The sequence below is a fragment of the Callorhinus ursinus genome, unplaced genomic scaffold (genome assembly GCF_003265705.2).
Source record: "Callorhinus ursinus isolate GAN/ISIS: 27379988/994484 unplaced genomic scaffold, GSC_fseal_2.0 scaffold3, whole genome shotgun sequence".
NCBI classification, from domain to species: Eukaryota; Metazoa; Chordata; class Mammalia; order Carnivora; family Otariidae; genus Callorhinus; species Callorhinus ursinus.
In genome coordinates, this window is record NW_027397065.1 from 44,990,570 (window position 1) to 45,010,238 (window position 19,669).

General features: G+C 45.7%; 1 protein-coding gene across 4 annotated transcripts in view; it reads right to left on the reverse strand.

Moving 5' to 3' along the window:
* Positions 1-5,283: 5,283 nt before the first annotated feature.
* The window catches only part of CYFIP2 (cytoplasmic FMR1 interacting protein 2), a 123,279-nt gene continuing 108,893 nt past the window's right edge, over positions 5,284-19,669 (reverse strand). For all 4 annotated transcript variants that reach the window (XM_025867144.2, XM_073890531.1, XM_073890533.1 and 1 more), the window contains 5 exons: positions 18,820-18,892; positions 18,257-18,351; positions 12,897-13,135; positions 11,261-11,408; positions 5,284-8,220 (listed from right to left, as the gene is read on the reverse strand). In XM_025867144.2, the coding sequence (XP_025722929.1) occupies positions 8,053-8,220; positions 11,261-11,408; positions 12,897-13,135; positions 18,257-18,351; positions 18,820-18,892 (723 nt within the window). In that variant the 3' untranslated portion in view covers positions 5,284-8,052. The remainder of the gene's footprint in view (positions 8,221-11,260; positions 11,409-12,896; positions 13,136-18,256; positions 18,352-18,819; positions 18,893-19,669) is intronic.

The following is a 19,669-nucleotide window of genomic DNA, read 5'->3' on the forward strand; positions in this document are numbered from 1 at the left end:
GCGAGACTTGAAAGATGACAGAAAGCCTTAGGCTGTGGGGGGCGGGGAGAATTCTTGGCTGGCAGGGGGCAATGTGAGCATCTTGGGGGACAAGGGAGAGCCTGGGTCCAGGATGAATTGAGAAAGGTCAGGAGTGTGGTTGTTTAACTTCTGTTGTTTTCTGAGTCAGGATCCTCAAGTAGAACATGGGGATGCTGATTAAATGAGACTATGTGGTAGCCATGGCTGGGTTGACTCGAGGCTGTCCTGCTGAGAGTCAGCCCCTCCCCTGCTGCAGCCACCAATAAGTCCCGTGAGCTTTCCCCAGCTCAGGGCCTGGCTCCTTGCCAGAAAGTGTTTAAGAAAAGCCCCAACCAGGAGGCTCTTTGATTTCCCCTTTTCCTGTTGGTCTGAAACTCCAGAAGGCAGAAATCCCTGGGTTTTATTCTGACTAATGAAGGTGGAGCTTAGGGGCTGCATATTTTTAGCTCTGATAGCATCTCACGGCATATTTTCCCAGGGAAACCCTCCACTCTCCCCGTTCTGCCGGAAGCTCTCGGCTAGCGAGACAATGCAGCATCTGGGAAGGCGGGAGTGGGCTGAGGCAATCAGAGTAAATCAAACCAGATGGAGACGCGGGGACTGGCTTGGGGGGCTCGTTACTCTCCTCCTTGCCTGGAAGCAAATGGGTCTTTGGCCTTTTCCCCTTCTGGCTTTATTCACATTAGGGTTACTAGAGGCAGAGTCCTCCAACCATCTGCAGGGTCTGGGTCAAAGGTACCAAATATCATGTCTCTGAATAGAAGTTCTAAATCACACTATTACACTGTTAGAAAATATGCTCTGTCTTCCTGACAATGAAATATACCTTTATGACACAAAAGAAGGTACGTGTCAAGTTGTGGGTTTTACATGACAGGAAGCTGGCCAAAATATCAAAGATGACTTTAATTCATTATCACTGCATTTTCCTGGATGTTCTGTTGTGGGGCCGGTGGTGTGTGGATGGGTAACACAAAGACGTAAATCAAATTCGTAAATCAATATATATTTATACTATAAATTTTACCTTTCTTGCCTTCCTTTTAGCAATATTAGAGGTTATAGTCAAGACCTCCCATCCCCTGGCTTTATTGAGATATAATTGAAATAAAAATTGTATATATTTAAGGGGTACAAGATGATGTGTGGATATGTGTGTTCACTGTGAAATGATCATCACAACCAAGTTAATTAACTCATCCATCATCTCACACGTTACCTTTCCATTTTTGGTGTGGTGAGAATACTCAAGATCTCTGTATGATCAGGAGTTTTATATCATTTGTGTTCTAGTGTCACTTATACCAGATCAGACAACTTTTCTTCAGTCATTGTAACTCTTTGGTTTTCATTTTTAGTTTGAAGAAATTCTGCTCTGATAAGAGGATAGCACCTGAAATTATCAATAGGATTTTTTAAGCAATACTTAGATTAAAAAATAAGATATTTTACATATCATATTCAACTACTGTATGGGGTCACATATAATTATCATAACAGAAAATATTAAATATTTTCATTTTATTAAATAAATATCCCTTATGATATAATTTTCACTGTCTCTTAAAGCAGCATCTGGAGCATACAGTATTTCTTGTTATTTCAAATTTTTCATTTCTGGGATATTGTAAGGAAACTTCCCTGAAAGTGGCCTGTGGCTCAGTTTGTTCTGGTCTTCCTCAAGACTATACTTTTGACCTAAGATGGCCAAAAAATAGTGTATAAAACAAGTTATTTGGCATTATTTGCATGGGAATCTTCTTAGTCATGCAAAATATTTTTTGTTTCACTGTTTCGATTTCTATTTCATTGGAATGGCATTTTTGTTGCATACTTCACATGCATTTTCATTTAGGAAAGCCAATTTCTCTAAAATTTGTAAAAAAGTTTGAGTCCCCTTGAAGCAAATTAGACCTGGATGCCATTGATTTTTTGGGGTAATGTTAATAATAGTAAGCAATAGTGCAAACCAAATAACTATAGTGTAAATTCAAAATGAATTTTATTGTCTCTTAAGACTGCTACTCACTTTTTTGAGGATTTTCTGTGTCTTTATTTAAATTTTTAGTGCATCTTTTATCTTATCTAAACTAAACCTAATAACTTGAACAGCATTTTGTCAGCAGTTCCATTGAGTGTCTGAAAGTGGTTATAATGTGAAATCTGCTATGTGTTTCATCAAACATTCTATCTTTGAACAACAGCTCCATACACTGTCGTATATAATCTTTTTTTTGTTTCAAAAAAGGTGACCTCATTAGAGGCACAGTAGTCACCCATGTTCCCTAGTAACAAATTCAAGCTGTGTGCACAATGGGACACAAAAATGCTCCTGGATTTCTGGTTAAAGTTGCATTCTCATAGGCTTGCCCTCTCTCCTCACCTATGTGCCTCTACAGCTCAAGCTTCCACACTTTCCAAGCAGGACACATCCCTGGTATCATTGGCAGCACGATGCACAAACTTTCATCACATTTGGAGGTCACTGCATTCAAGGACATGGGCAAGAAATAAGGGAGAAGGTTCTATGGGGTCCTGAACAGCATTGGTCACAGGGTAGATGTTTAGGATTATAGGCTGCACTGGGCCCACATTGAGCATCGGATTTCGGGTGACACAGATGCATAATGCTACTTAATAAATGCATTGTTTTGTAGGACTGTGACGTTCAGGGCCTGGTAAAGTGTAGGGCTAGGGGCAGGAGCATGTTTAATCTGATCTAAGCTGGTCAGGGCCTTTTCTTGGCCAATATTTGATGTTGGAAGATTCTTTCTCTTCATTATCTTGGTGCCTGCATCTCCTTGCGTTCATCAGATGCTCATTTTCTTTTTTTCAAGTTGAGGCAGAAATGGAACCTCTTCCATGAAGTCCTCCCTGATATTGCCCTTACTCTATCTTACCCCAGCTGAAAGAATGCTCTCCTTCCTCTGAGAAACGCTTTGTGTGACCATCTCTCGGGATGCCTTAGGATAGAGGTGCTGCAAGCATACTGTTATATGCTTAGGGGTTAAGACATTGGACCTGGATCCAGACTTACTGGACTTTGAATTCTAGCTCCTTTACCCTCTTTGAGATCTGTGCCTCAGTATCTGTATCTGTAAAATGGGGGTAAAGAATAGTACCCACTTCCTACAAGTTGTGACATTTAAGTGAACAAAGAGTTTATAGCACTTTTTCTGATGCCTGTCATGAGGAAGCCCAATAATTGCTAGGGGTCATTAGAATCACCATATTCTCTCCTTCACATTTTTATTCACTATATGCATTTTTTTTATCCCTCCTACAATTCCAGGAGTTCCTTTAGGTCTGTGGCTATAATCAATTTTTAATCTTTAATATAGAGTCTTGCAGATAGTGAGTATTCAAGATGTGTTTCTCAAAGCAACAGTATCCCAGCCTTCAAACAAGTTCAGGGCCCCCAGAGACAGAGGCTTTTTCAGATCTAGCCTTTCTCTTCTCCAGTGTTATGGACTGAATTGTGTCTCCCCTGCCCCCACTCCCCAGAATTCGTGTGTTAAAATCCTAACCCTCAGTACCTCCGAATGGGGTTGTATTTGGAAATAGAGCCTTTAACAAGGTACATTAGGTAAAATGAGGTCATATGAATGTGTCCGAATGCCTGGTGTTCTACTACAAGAGGAAATGAGGACCCAGATGCAGCCAGAGGGAAGACCATGTGAAGACACAGGGAGAAGACAGCGTCTAAAAGCCAAGGAGGGATGCTCAGAAGAAACCAACCCTGATGTCACTGTGGTCGTGGATTTCTAGCTTCCAGAACTGTGAGAAAATAAATTTCTGTTGTTTAGACCATGCAGTCTGCAGTATTTTGCAATGGCAGCCCTGGCAAATGAATATGCTCTGCTACCCTATTCTCTCCCATTGTGAAAATGCTTCCCCCTTCCATGTGAAACCCTTCAATCCTTGCCAGGTCCCTGCTTCCCTGATTGTGCCCAGGTGTTATGACTGCCTTTGAGGCAGTGGCCCTTCTCCCTTGGGAGTTTTGTTGTTTGTATACATCTAACGTGGATTTCTATATTCTCAGCCCAGTATTTTTCAAAGCATGTTCCATGAGAGGATCAGTAGTGCTGCAGAGAAAGGGGTTTCCGAAGTCAGGGCCACTAGGTGATGGGGTGCCATTCCAGGCTGGTTAGTGCTGCAGGACTCAGAGCACTGCAGATCTTCAAGAAGGGAAAGAGCAGGGAGGCAGTCCCCAAATCCATGTGACCACGGAACCCTCTTTTCACTGAGCATCTCTCAGGGCTAATACCAACTGCACCCCAACTACAGCAGCTCAAATATACAACCCGTAATGATGAGACTCCTTGGAGGTGGTGACACGTGGCTGAAAAAGATTTCAAGTCTATGAAGTAGTCAGGCCCCTCAAAGTACCCCACTGGGACATTACCAACGATCAGGGTAGTAGAGCTGGAAGGGACCTCAGATTATTTTTTCCCACTTGAAGAAGAGGGAACCAAGGCCCTGAGAGATGATAGGGCTGGCTGCCCAAGGCCACAGCCAAGGGGAGTCACTAATGCCCTAGGACTCATCTTTGTGGATGGTCTTTGGGAAACTTGCCGCTGCATAAAATGTGAGACTCCAAGCACTGGTGTTTGTTTTAAATACAACCTTCTCGTGTTCTTCTGGTGTCATCCTTTCTGATGAGGGTGAGAGGTACCTTCAGCCTGGAAACTTCCCTGCCGCCATGCTGGGCCTTCTCCTGATACCAGACTCTGCTCCATCTTACTCACCCAAAGCCCTGAAAAGTCCAGTGGCCCTAAGTCTAGTTTCGGGGTCTGGCCTGGCGGATCAGTTCGTTACAGTGTGCGAACAAAAGCTCAGGCTTTGAAACTGGTTCAAATCAGAATCATCGCTTACTGTGTGAAAATAAATACACCGCAGAGCCTCTCTCTCGAAGGTGGGAAATAACATATAAAGTGATTGCAGCTGATTTAATGGAAGGGAGGAATGGGATTTAGCCTGGGGCCTGTGCACATCAGACCTCATTAAATACTGGTTCCCATCCTCCCTCCGAGACTAGGGATCACTCAGAACTACTGCCTGAATCTCGTCCGGTGTCAATCAATTAGTAAAGGTAATGCCCCAGCAAGAAAGCACAACAAGCCATTAGTTTAGGATGCACCGACCTGCTCTACCCTATCTCCTTGCATTCCCCTCAGGATGTTTCCTTAGTCATCAGTGCTCACAGGGCCTTCCACAGACCAACGAGCCTTGGGGGAGGACCAGGAATCACCGCCAAGATGCTGGCTTGGAAGCAGTTTTAATGGAGATGGAAATGTTTATCAACTCAACACAGGTACCCCAAAATACAAAGCAAAATATCATTTTCAGCTGCATAGCAAATATGATTTAAGAATTTAACATCATTATTTGATCACAAGCGTAAATATAAGTCACCATAAATAAATGTAAATTCATTGTACAAAAATCCCCAGCAACTCTTAATACAAATATGGTACATTTGACAGTTTCTGAAACAGAATTTTTTTTTTAAACTTTTTTAAAACCTAAGATTTTTTTTTTTTCCTGGTTCTTAGACACACACACAAAATCAAATCAAAAGGAGGCAGACTACCAGGGAGAAAAGGGTATTAAACCTGTTGGTATTCATAAATAAATGTGCCAGCGAGTGAGGGAGATGCAACGTCTCTCCCTAAGCTGAAGACCTCAACTTACCAGGGTCAAATCTCTCGAAGATAAAAGGATTCTACCCAGGGGGTCAAATTCAGGGTTACAGAGGCAGGACCGAGGGGCAGCTTGCTGAAACAGCAATCCCATCAAATGGATGATCCAAATCTCCATAAAAGCAATGGGCAAGGATCTGGAATAAACTCTAGGACTTCATAGCTGGTCACCTATCTGAAAGACCCACTGTCCTCAGACAGGACGAAGATTCAGAAGACCCTGGAGCTTAGAGATTTTACGTGGGTTTGGAAGGCGTGTTCTACCATGTGGTGTAGCCTCTCCCTTCTGCCTTTGGGACACATCTATGGTCATCAAGAGGAATAAACAACAACAACAAAAAGTCAGAATAGGAAGTGGCATCTCCAGACAGGATCCGCCAGCTTCCACCCTGAATGGTTTTCCTACCCTACAAATATTTTCTTTCATGGCTCAGAGGGAGCTCAGAGCCCAGGTTAGCGATGGAGAAACCCTCTCAGTGGTCCTCAGATTCCCATGTGCAACAGAACAGCCCGGAGAGCTTGTGGAAGGTACAGATTTCCCTACCTGACTCCCAGAGATGCAGACTTAACTGGTTTGGGGGAGGGCCCAGAAATCGGCACCAAACGTGGCTAACCTCAGGACGTCCTGATGGAGGCCTCTGGGCCACACTTGGTGAGCCCCACCTCTCTCCTCCCTGGTGAGCAGAGTGTATCACACAAACCTCTTGCTATGGATTGTTTTTTCTCTTTCCATTGGGTTAAAATGGGCCATCTGATTAATGGTAACCATTTCCATTCATCCGCCCTGAGGGAGTGGATCATTGTTGTTGTTTCTATTTTCTCTCTTTTTTCTTCCCTGGACTGGGGGAGAGATATCAAATGTCTCACTTTACATTTTCTTACAAGCTCAGGGTCACAGGCTCCCTTTGAAGAAGAGTTGCTCTGTAATAAGACATTCATTCCCAAAGGCTTCCTTCCATCCTTCTACACAGTCTCCCCACGCTCGGTGGGAGATTCTGCAAAGACTTTTGGTTCAGTTGGAGAAATGCAAGTAGACAGGCCCCTGCGAGATATGCTCCATGCCTCAAAATTTAGGTTAAGGAACACTGAGGATGTTGAGAGCAAAAGATAAATTTCCTAAGAATCTTTCAGCTTCTACGACAATGAAAGTCCCGATTCACTAAAACAGGACTCCTTTTCTGGGAGTGTATCCACATATTAAAAACTCATTGACAAGTGCTATTTATATTCCTCACTTCCCTGACCCCAATATGTTTTGGGCTTCTGTTGAAATAACCCCTTAACATTATCTTTCTCGTGGGAGTTTTCCTTGATGAGAGAGTCTGTGCAGAGAAGTGGTCCCTAATTTGGCCACCGGCTACTGGTGTGGGCAGTATGTGCCTGACTTGTTCAGTGCTGTGTTCCCACTGTCCTCAGCCCTGTGCACCTTGCTGCTCACAGTATTTGCTGAACGAATAAAGGAACCACCTCACCATCAAGCTGAGATGGTCCCACAGCTTTCTGTTTGGGGCTATGGAATTCCTGGCTATGTCAATAAATACTGCTTCCGCACAGCAGGCCTGACCATCTTTCTACCCGAATTCCAGTCAGTGAGACATGGTTGTGAATGCATTTCTGATTTCTCTCTAGGAGCGCGCTGAGAGGGGAGCGTGGTTTTGGGGAGTCCAGGGAAGGCCAGAGCCAACACCATCTATCACGGTGCCAGTACCAGGAACCTTGTCTTCTGTTTCCCCTGGCTCTTAGCGTCTGGTCCACAAGCACTGTTGGTGGTAGAATCCCCGGCATCCAGAGTAGGAGGAGGTGTTGCCTGGGAAAATGGGGGGTAGGGAGCCAGAGGAGGTGAAGAAGCCAGGAAGTGGAAACACGCCTGTCAGGTTGGGCTGTTATCTCAGGATACGCCCATGCTCTTGTCTCTTTCTCTGAGACTTCACTCCTGAGGTGGTACATGGGCACTGGGTAGGAGGTCACCATCTGGGAGGAGGTCTTGAGAGGCAACCATGGATGTGGGGTGGGGCTGTGAGGTGGAGAAGGGGTGAAACTAGGGCTCTTAGCATGGCTGAGGAGAAAAAAGAAAAGAAAAAGCACATACTGCCCTGTTTCTTTTCATTTTTTTTTTCATTGACGCTATGGAAAAACCACCATGGAGATGTCATGGGAGAGCATGCACAGGCCCAGCCCTTGGGAGGTGTAGATGTGTTTGGGGAGGTTCTTGTTTGCTTCCAGGCTTATCCCATATGCTGTCCAGTTGGACCCTGTTGCAGGCTGGCCATGGCTTTCTCTCTCCTGCTTCTTCTTCTCGTCCAGGTCAAGGGTCTGCAGGCCCTTCCACCTAGCAGGTGGTGGCCAGGGACTGGTGGATGGGTGGCTGGAAGCAACGCACATGCTCTACAGTGGAACTGTCCGTCTCCACGGACTTCATGTACTTGTTCAGGATGGCAAAAACCTCATTGTTCAAGATCTGGTACTTCCGAATTCTGTCTGCCATCTTCTTCAGGGGCTGTGGAAGGACAGGGATGTGCAGGTTAGGGGCAGGAGGAGGGACAGAGAAATAAAAAGCAAGAGCAAGAAAATGCAGTGAGGTTGGGGTCCAGGGTCCCGATGCATCAATGATGTCACTCTCTTGCTTACAAGAGAGTCACTTGCTTACAATGATGTCACTCTCTTGCCTTCTGTGGGTTTCCAGAGCTTAGCAATCAAATGTTAACTTGGCCATAAAACCCTTTGTGAGTTTCAAAATTTACTACCAGGCTACAATAATCAAAACAGTATGGCAATGGCATGAAGACAAACCTATATAGATCACTGGAAGAGACAGCCCAGAAATAAACTCTTCCACACGTGGTCAAATGATTTTTAACAAGGGTGCCCAAACCATTCAATGGAGAAAGGATGGTGTTCTCAATAAACGGTGCTGGGATGCCGGGAATGGCTCGCAATCCCTGTACGAAGGATGAACGATGACTCCAAACGTTATTGTGAAAGAGAGGAGAAGGCAAGGGGTCAACGCTCAGAGACGAACACCCTTTGCCCTTCTTTGCTCCTGCTTTTATTGGTCCTTCAGGATAATCATAAATCCTTAGCATCGTCTCTCAAGCATGTGATGTGTGACAAGGGGTCTTACTGGAACTAGGAGGATCTGTTTACGGGAAAGATACGATATGCTAATCTGCGTATTCTACGAGTTCTGCTAAACATAGCCTAGGGGACAATGCATACGTCTCTTAGATCACAGGGCTGCTGTTTGTGCTGAGAAAGCCTGGGGGAAGGCAGCTCCCCAGGGCATTCCTACGGCAGAGTGGTCACGAGGGCCTCGGCATTCTGAAGGCCTGCACCCTTCTCCAAAACCTTCCATCGCCCCCAGCAGCCTCTGTGTTACATTTTAGCAAGCCAGGTATTCTGGATGATTTCATGCTCTACATTAACCCTAACCCCGGGAAAACTTGATATCCACATGCAAAAAGAATGAAGCTGAATCCTTACCTTATAATAATATACAAAAAAACCCCCAAAACCCAAAACAACAACAAAAACAAAAACAAACTTTAAAATGGTTTAAAGACCTAACCATAGGATCTAAAACTATAAAACTCTTAGAAGAACACAGAGGAAAATCTTCATGACATTGAATTTGGCAATGATTTCTTAGATGTGGCACCAAAAGCACAAGTAATAAAAGACCACATCAAAATTAAAGACTTGTCTGCATCAAAGGACACTATTGACAGTGAAAAGGCAACCCACAGGATGGGAGAAAATATCTACAACTCGAATACCAGATAAGGGATTAATATCCAGAATATATAAAGAACTTCTACACCTCAACAACAACAAAACAATCCAATTACAAAGTGAAAAAAGGACTTGAATAGACATGTCTCCAAAGAAGATAGACAAATAGCCAAAAAGCACGTGAAAAGATGCTCAACATTACTAATCATTAGTGAAATGGGACTCAAAACCAGAATGAGATAGCACTTCACATCCATTACGGTGGCTATTACCAAAAACCCCAGAGAACAAATGCTAGGAAGCCTATGGAAAAACTGGAACCCTTGCACATTGCTGGCAGGAATGTAAAATGAAAAGAGAATGGCAGTTCCTCAAACATTAAAAATAGAATTAGCACATGATCCAGCAATTCCACTTGTAGGTAGCTACTCAAAAGAAATGAAAGCAGGGGGCGCCTGGGTGGCTCAGTTGGTTAAGCGACTGCCTTCGGCTCAGGTCATGATCCCGGAGTCCCGGGATCGAGTTCCGCATCGGGCTCCCTGCTCAGCAGGGAGTCTGCTTCTCCCTCTGACCCTCTTCCCTCTCGTGTTCTCTATCTCTCATTCTCTCTCTCTGTCACAAAAAAAAAAAAAAAAAAAAAAAAAAAAAAAAAAAAAAGAAATGAAAGCAGGGACCTGAACAAATATCTGTACACGCATGATCCCAGCAGCATAGTCACAGTAGCCAAAAAGTGGAAGCAACTCAAGTGTTCACTGAAGGAAGAATGGGTAAATAGAATGTGGTATATACATACCATGGAACATTATTCAGCCTTAAAAAGGAAGACGATTCTGATACAAGCTACCACATGGTGGCCTTGAACACATTATGCTAAGTGAAATAAGCCAGTCATGAGAGAATAAATACTGTAGGACTCCTCTTATATGAGGTGCTAGTCAAATCCTAGAGACAGAAAGTGTAAGGGTGGTTACCAGAGGCTTGGGGGAGGGGAGACAGGCAGTGTTTTCCCTCTGGGAAGCTGAGAACGTTCTGGAGGTGGCTGGTGGTGACGGCAGCATGACAGTGGGCGTGTACCTAATGCCACCACACCGTACACTTAACGATGGTTAAAATGGCAACTTTTATGTTTATGTATATTCTACCACAACAGCAAAACAAACAAACAAAAAACCCTTTATGAGGTAGCTCCTGCTTCCCCCTCCTCTCAGCTGGCCCTGGAGACCCACTCTGTGTCGTAGCCACACACCTTCAGGTCTCTGTGCCTTTGCGACAGCTACAGCTGTTCCTTCTGTCCGGAACATCCTCCCCACCCTGCATCCCGTTTTTCACCTGGTTATTGGCTGGTGGTCATTCTGGACTCAGCCCAAGTGCTGCCTCCACCCGAAGCCTTCTCTGGCCACCCCTCCCCGCCGTCCCCCCGGCCCAATTTCGATAGCCCCTCTCAGTGCCCCCACAGCAGCCCCGCTTACGCCACGACCAGCCTCCTCCCACCCCTGCGCCTGCACGACTCCTGGGTTCGGTGAGAGTGTGTGGGCACAAGGCGCCAGCATCGGCGGTCTGACCGGCATGGGGAAGGGCTAATTCAGGTCTGGAGCTCGGCCCAGCCCTGCAGGGTGACCTGATTCATCCCAGCAGGTTGTGAGCAAGTGACTCATGGCTTCCGACGAGAAGGTCCCTGGCCGCGGAGCATCTTTGTACCTACCCGTGCAGGAACTTGGCCTCCGTAAGCAGCTCGCCCTCCCTTTCAGATGAAAGCCGGCTTGTCAGGCCTGGCCCCACTTCCCAGGCCCCAGCCCGTGGCTGCTTACCACATTCTTAATGACCTCATCCTTCCCGTCCTGCCTCTGGACTTTCAGCAGGTGATAACAGAAGTCAAACAGGTCGAAGCGACGCTGCTGGCCCAGCAGGACGATGATGGAGCAGCCGGCCCAGTTCAGACCGTCACCAAAACACTGCCTGGGGGTGGGGAGAGGAAGCAGCTGAAGTGAGGGGCAGGGGAGGGTGCGGGGAAGGGCCCTCATCTTGGGCCCGGAGTACAGAGAGTGGGCAAGCCAGTCCCTGGGTCATCCTCTTCACCTGTAACGTGGGTGCAAGGGAAGAGGTGAGCGTACATTCATTTGTTCCAGGGACTGTGGCCTAAGTCCCTCTAGCCACAAAGAGGTGTTAGCCTGTCAGCCACTGAGGTAAGAGAAAGAAGATAAATTTGCAGGGAAAAAATTCAACCAGTCCTTGAGACTTCTGTGGCTGATGAGGATTCGGATGAGACTGGTCTCCTCAAGGAGCTGGCAAATGCTTGTGAAGGGAAGGACCATTTTAAACCAGAAGACCAGGTGGCGGCTGTAGGCCCAGAGGGCGGGGACGGGCAAGGACAAGCGGGGACAGGGCGTGGTGTGCGGAGGGGCCTCTGCGGCAGGCGAGTGGGGGCTGGCACGCGCGAGGGCTGTCGGGGCTGTGGGTCTGGCGAAGCTCAGCCGCAAGCCGCCAGCACCCAGCAGCATCCTGGGCACGTCCAGAGGCTGTGGGGTCATCTCTCTGCTGTTTTTCTTATCCTCAAGCAGCAGCTGAAGCCCAGTGGGCAAGCTTCCCCGCTTCCTCATCACTCCGGCTAGAAGTGCAGGCCCAGCAGCTGCTCTGAAAACAGCTTGCACAGCCCAGCTCGTCCCAACACCACTTCCTCAGGGAAGCCTTCTCTGGCCTTGTTCTTGAGAGCTCTCGGCTCCTGCAGGGCAGACCTTGTCTGCCTTCTTCACTACTCTGGTCTCAGTGTGTAGCTGGGCGAGGGAAGGAAGAACTGGAATCTGCTTCTGTCTTCTCTGACGACAGGACTGGGTTCCTCTCGGAGGCTTCCTGGTTTTCAGGAGTAGAGGCCTCACGAGCTAGGCTCACGTGTGCAAGTTAGGGCATGACCCTCTACTGAGGAGGCCTCTCCCTGTTCTATGAACCCTGCAGTTTTGTGAGGGGTGAGGTGGAGGCTGGGGTTCTCAATGCCAAAACCTCCCCAGGGCTCCCTCCTGCCCGCAAAATCGGAGCAGCTTCCGGTCTTGGAAAGACCAGGCCCTGAGGGGTCCTAAGTCCCAATGCACACACTCCCTCTCTGCCTCCAACCACTCGTTGCCTTTCCTGGAATGTGCCCCCCACCCCTCTAAGAGTTGAATCCTAGGCAACATGCAAGGCTCAGTTCTACCGTGTGATTTACACTCCAGTAACCCACTCAGCTCACTTCTCAGGCACCTGTCACCCTTCCCGCCTTTGCTGTTATGAGGCCAGAAACCATCTACTTCTGCTCAGCATACCAGTACCTCGCACATCACAGGTATTCCAGAAACAGCTGTTGGACAGCCCACCCCTGCCCTCTTTCTAGTTGAGCCCTGGTAGCCTGGAGACTCTTGTTGGGGGGAGACATGCAAGTGGGGCGGCGACCCACCCTTCCCCGGGGCTACTCACTCAGCTGTGAACTCGTTGGTCCCCACAGGGATGCAGTAGACGAACTGCATGGCACTCCAGAGCCGGTGGAACTCCACGCACTCGTCAACATGCATGACGCCATTGGTGGGTGGTGGGCCCCGCCAGATGGGGTCCTGCAGGTAGCTCCGAATGCGTGTCAGGATCACCTCAAACATGGACAGGCCACAGCACAACCGCTCCTTGGTCAGCAGGTCGCCCTCCCGAGCGATGGCGATTTGCTGGGAACACAGACGTGCATAAACCTTCTATCCTCACCTCGGACCCCATCGTCCCCCTCTCACCAGAGATTCCCGTGCCCTGGAGCTGGCTGTATCTGGAATTCACTCACCAGAGTGGATGTCTTGCCCAGAGCTGGGCACTACCTTTGTAAGCCCTAGTGAAATAGCAGGGGTCTTGTGGTAAGACTTACTTGTGGCAAGTAAAATCTAGGCGCTGTCAAGGACAAAGAGTCAAACTAAAAAAAATCCCAGTCTATCACATAATGAAATGCTATACATCCACTGAGAAGACTGAGATGATACTACTAGTTTACACTCAGTGCGTGGGTGCGTGATACATCAGGCTGGGATCTAAGCTATTTATTCCTCACTTCGACCCCATGAAATAGGTGCCATTGTTATCCCCATCTTACAGATAAAGAAACTGAGGTTCAGAGAGGCAGCCACTGATTGGCAAAAGCTGGGATCTGAATCCTGATAGTCTAGATGTACGGGTTAAATTGTTAAGTGAATAGAGAGCAAGTTTCAGAAAAGGATGCATACTACAGACCTATTAAAAACATCAACAACATGCAATCCCACAGACAAACAAATAAAACCATATGTGGGGTGTGTGTGTTGTAAACTAGTTTAGAAGGAAACATCAACTGTGGGAGCAGATGGGCTTGGATAAACAGGCAGGATTTTCACTTTTTACTTTAAATACTTCCGTACAGTTGAATGTTCTGCAATAAAAATGTTACTCTTAAAATTTGCCACTGATTTTACAGGATCATTTCCTCCCATTAGAAGTCCTCTAACCATTGTAAACTATCTCTATTAATAATTTAAACTGGCTTCATATCTGGGTCCTGGTTATTGCATCTCTAATAATCAGCTGGCTAGACAAGCACATCAAAACACATTACTGTCTGCATTATGAGTAAAAATGTCTAGGGGTAGAGGTCTCAAAACCATCTGCAAATAGTAGATAGATATCAAAATCTGAGGTCAAAGGAAGGTCTCCAAATCTAGGGACAAAGCTAGAGAAGGCTGGCCTCTGAGACAGAGAGGTCCACAGGGAGCTCGTGAGGTCAGCTCTCCAGAGGGAAGTCTCCCCAGAGAGCTCATGTTACAAGTGCCTGGAAGGAGCCTACCTGACTTCTCCCTGTAAGCTCTCACCCTGGAGCCCCTAGAAGGAGGGCAACCTCTAAATTAATCCACAGAGGGAAATAAATCAGGAAACACAACACTGGAGCCTGTTAGGAAAATGGGCCAGGAGCTTAGTTGTCATGACAACTATAAACTGAGAGAAGTCTAGGACAAAAAATGTGAATTGGGGAAGATGAACGTGACAACATGTGTTTTAAGCATGAAGGAGAGGGAACCCTGATTCACAGTGACTCATCTTGATTTCGTAGGCAGAGGAAGCTCCTAAGAAGAGACAAGACCATTCAGGTTGCCACAGTTGGCTAGATATAGGTCTTTAAAAAAATCCTGAACCTAGTGCTTGGTTCTGTTCTTACCAGGCAACACTCTACGCTGGTACTTGGACCTTGAAAGACCTCTCCACTCAGTGCCTGGTACAAGGAAGATGGTCAGTAAATACATAAAGGACCCATATTTGTTCTCACGTCATGAATATTCTTCTTCGTAAATTAACACAGAGACTTCTGGTTTACTAATTAATCTCGTGTGCATCTAGTTAGTCTGAATCAATCCCCAGGGCCTGACAATCATGGCGGGGAACTAAAAATTAGCAATGGGGTTTATAAATCTGCAGACAGACTTGGAAATCTGGTGACCTCCCCACTAGAGCCAACCAAAGGGCCCTGATGGAAAAGGTTCAGGGGTTTTGCCCTTCCTCAGAAAAGCGTTCACCCTTCAGTTTCTTCTGGGAACTGTAAAAATAACAGTCACTTGGGTAAATATGGAAAAACACTTTCAAAAAGTGGTAAGAAAATAAAAATCTCCCATAAACCCCACTACCTAGAAATGAGGTTTCTTAAAATACTGATCTATGATTGGTGTTAATGTATGTGAGTGTGTGTATACATCTATAGCTGACAGAATTTGGATCAGACTATCTTGCTTTTTTCTCTTCAGATAGCAGCAATTTACAAAATCATTTCCTTGAATATTTTCAGTAACATAATTTTTTAATGGCCACAGAAAATGGCCACTGATAGATCACCATTTATTGAATCTTCTATGCTTACTGGTTAAAGTGTTTACAAATTTTCATTATTACAGACAATTCTTAAGCAACCGTCCTCATAGGCAACACTTTTTAAGCTTCTCTTTGATTGTGCTTAGGATAAAATCCTAGAAGTAGGACTCCGCAGTTGTAGTGGATACATATTTTAAAAGGCTTTTGCAACATAGTAGCAAACTAGTCTGAAGGAAAGTTGAACCACTCTACACCCTTCCCCTTCTTATATCTTCACCAGCTCTCTCTTAGCAGTAAGAAAAGTTCTCTGCCAACTTGGATGAAAAGTTGTACCCTTCTTTTAATTTCCATTTCAGGGATTACTGATAAGGCTGAACACTTTTGCTGGTTTTTGTTGGCATTTAAACCTTTTAGGGTATGAGTTTTCTTCCATGTCCTTTTTCCTTTGGGGTAGGTCTATCCTTTCCTTCTGGCTTTGAAAAAGTGCATTGAACTATTTGCAGCAAAGGCCCCCACTTTGTGACTTGGTGTTATATACATATATATTGTGTGTGTTTCACATAAATTTCATCCATTTCTTTTCTATTCTACTCAGTGGGGGAGTTTTCTCTCTTTCTGTCGTTCTTTTCTGAGTTAACAAGGGAACAGAAAAAGCATCTGTGAAAATAAATCCTAGTAAAAATAAATATAAATGTGGAAATAAATTTCTGCATGGAATACTTTGATTACATTTAGTACCTTCTGGAGGAGAATGATATCTCAATAAATCTTTATATAATCCTTTATAGTTTTTGGAAGTCTTTTACTCATTTTTGTTCATCATAATATTCATGAAAGGCAGTTCAATGAAGGCAGCAAAGTGGCTATTAGCCCATTTCACAGGTGGGGAGACAAAGACTGAGATATTAAGTATCTAGCACCAGATTGTGCATCAGTTCAAGTGTGAAGCTGGGACGAAGACCCCTGTCTTCTGACCTCCTGCCAGAGTATGCCTTCCATGATAGCACCTTAGTATGTCCCAGAAATAAATGCAAACAGAGCAATATCATTAAAACCTCTTGACTTTAAATATGTGGCAGAATCTTCCCGTCACGGACTGAGATATTATGTGAGTCCCCTGCACCCCAGCTAGCTTGGAAGGGAATATTTCCTTAACTTTTCTTTGGTCTAGGGGACGACTAAGTTTTGGACTATCCCTTGAGGGCGGGGTGAGTAGAAAACTGGCACTTTCTCGCCAGCAGAACGTCTAGGCTTTTGTTTGTTAAAGACTCGGCATTTGATAAATTGAGATTTCTATCAGTCCCAGGGAAATCGTGTTCACCAGAACAGGGAAGGAATTCACAGTCTCTTAAGTGGAAACACATGCCAAACCCTGGGTGCGAGAGGCCAGATTCTTGTAGGATGACACCAACAGTGGAGCAGACACATTTCTATGTCGCTGGCTTGGGGGATTTATCCCTAAAAGGAAATCTTTCGAGGACTCCTCTGTTCAGCCTCTGAAGGCCAAAAAAGAAAATGTGTGCACTCCGCAGGGTCTGAATTCTCCCTGTGGTGACTCAAAGAACCCAAATGCCACTGAACATTTAGTCACTGTTTCCAGGAGGAGGTGGGTGGCACACAGGTGGTCTGGCGAGAGTTGCTCATTGGCGGGACACCTGAGCAGATTGGGTCCTGCAATGTGCTCCAAATACTTGCCCTGATTTCTGAGAGAAGAGGCTGCCTTCTGCCCTCTGCTGAGGATCTGAGTCCTTCAGACGCCTCAGCTTTTGTGATGAGAGCAGAGAGGACCCCTGCAATGCAAGTCCAGCGCAGATTTGAATCCTAAACCTCTTACACAGTTGGCAAAGGCGAACGAGACAGACCACCCTGGCTTGTCTCGCCAGGGTGCCCCATTTCTCTTCCTCCGAAATTCCTCCCCCGGCCTCCCTAAAATGCGCAGATTACTCAAATCAGTGTGAAAGGAGACAACACATGCTTTTGGCTGCCTCCCTCCTCTTTTCTCTTTTTTCCTGACTCCTACCCCAGTCTGTGAGTCCTCTGAGGCAGGGGTCCTGCCCCACTCATCTCCATGTTCATAGCAACTGGTACTGGTTTGTAAAAATTAATTTTATTTTCCAAGATTTTATTTTTAAGTAATCGCTACACCGAAGGTGGGGCTCAAACTCATGACCCCGAGATCAAGAGTCACATGCTCTACTGACTCAGCCAGCTAGGAGCCCCTGTAAAACTTAATTTTAATTACAGAATTAACATATTAGCTTATTCACTTTTGAAATTTTGGAACATTACAGAGAAAGCTGAAGTCTCCTGACCCAGGAGATCATCACCCCATCTCTGTCTCTCTCATCTCTCTTCAGAGGGTGCCGCCATTAGGAACCGTGAGTATTATCATGTTATAGGAACAGTTTCACTGATAGGGTTTTGTTGTATGCTTTCTTCCCCTAACCGGGCGCTTATGATCTGTCCACATTGATGCACCTAGACCTCATCTTTCCTTTTCGTTAATATGTAGCAAGTAGTCGACATTTAGATAACTTTACCATGTTGTATTCAGTCAACCCTCTACTGGTTGTTTCTAGTTTTTGCTTTAACAAACAATGCTACAGTAAATGTCTGTGTTCCTGTAGGTGTTTTTCTAGCAAAGATATCTAGAAGTGAATTGCTGGTTCTCAGGGTGTGTGGAGTTTTAATTCTGAGAGATGACTTAGCAGAATTCCTGATACCTAACAGGAGCATAATAGATACTTCTTTCTTGGCACAAGAGCGGATACAGGGTGTAGAAGAAAGAACTCAGGCCTGGGAAACAGCAAATCTCCTTCCAGACCTGACCCTGCCACTAATAGGCTTTGTAGACATTCTTCCCCACCCTCTCTCTGGGCCTGTTTCCCTGCCTGTAAAATGAGGGGGTTGGACCAAAGGCTCTCCCTCTAAAGTTCCTTTTGGTTCTCAGAGTCTGGATAGAAGGATCATACCTGAGGGGTCCCCAGCCGCTCTATCAGAGGGACCAGGTGGAGCGGAGCATACTTGGCTTCCAGACGTTTCATGCGGACCTCCAGACGCTCCCCTTCTGAAAAAGGAGAAACAGAGCAGAAAATGAGGCTCAGGGTACCCTGGGGGAACTGAGGAAGGGAAAACTCTCAGAGGACGGTGACATATCTGTGTTCCCAAACTTAGATGGACTCTGTAGAACTGTTCTCCTTCATTCTAAAGTGTGATCAGAACTCACTACAAGGAAAAATGTTCTAGTATCTCTGTCCAGTGACAGTATTATCTACCTCATGGAGTGGGGAGTTCCCCATCATTCGAAAGAGTTAAACCAAGGCTAGACAGGAACGCACTAGGGATGATCTAGAAGGACCAAGGAACAAGGCCTGGAGTGTCACTTCCAATTCTGCCATTCTGTGAATATTGAAGCACTGCCCAAAGCTTTATATAACCTTCTCCCTTTCTGACTGCAGATCTGAGTTTACTGTGATTAAGTGAGCATGGAGTTCAAATGCAAGTTGGCTGTTTAGCTGCTGTTAGTGGTTCTTACCTTTGATGTAGACTCTGGGCAGGATGTTTTGGAAGGGTGCAGCATGGAGCAAATCACAGACTTCCTCCTGAGACTGCAAACAGAGATGGAAAGAAAGAAAGGGAAAACAAGTCTCATTTTAAACTACAAAGAATTTTCATTCCTCAAACCTTGAGCACCGCAGTCAGCCGGGGAGGGTTTCAATGTTGGCTCCTCCTCTTACTACCCACGGCATCTCAGGCAAGTCGCTTAATCTCTTTGAGCCTATTTATTTATCTGTAAAATGAGGACCAGAATAGTACTTATTTAATGAGTTTTTGTAAGGATTGAGTGAGAGAATGCCTAGCCCTATAGCACAGTCCGTGGCCCGTAATGAGTGTGTAGTACATTTTCATTTTCATTATCTTATGAGGAATTTGTTGAAGATTTCAAATGAGTGACAGAGGACTCAAACAGAGATGATGCGCCCCAGGCTCTGTTTGTCTGGTTGGTTGTGAGGCTTGTAGGCTCAAAGCAGGTGGCTGCGTCAATCCGCCAATTCACTGATGTAGATGAGTCCACGCAAAGGCCTGTGTCTGGTTTTCTCCACAAGAGACACCAACTAGTGAGAAAAGAGAAACTAGAACCCAGGACAGATAGGTTTTGACAGTGACTTGTTATGCATAAAAGTGAGCTTGAAAACACCTTAAAAAGAGGGAAAAGCCTGGGGAGGACAGGCCTGGAAGATAGGGTCCAATGGGCTTGCTGTCCTGGGACCAATTTACGATCACTGGATTTCAGAACAGAGGATAAGGTAGGGGGACCTAGAGAAGCCACCCTCCATGGCTCTTGGTTTCTCTTCCTTAAACTGTGGGGATTTGGATTACATAAG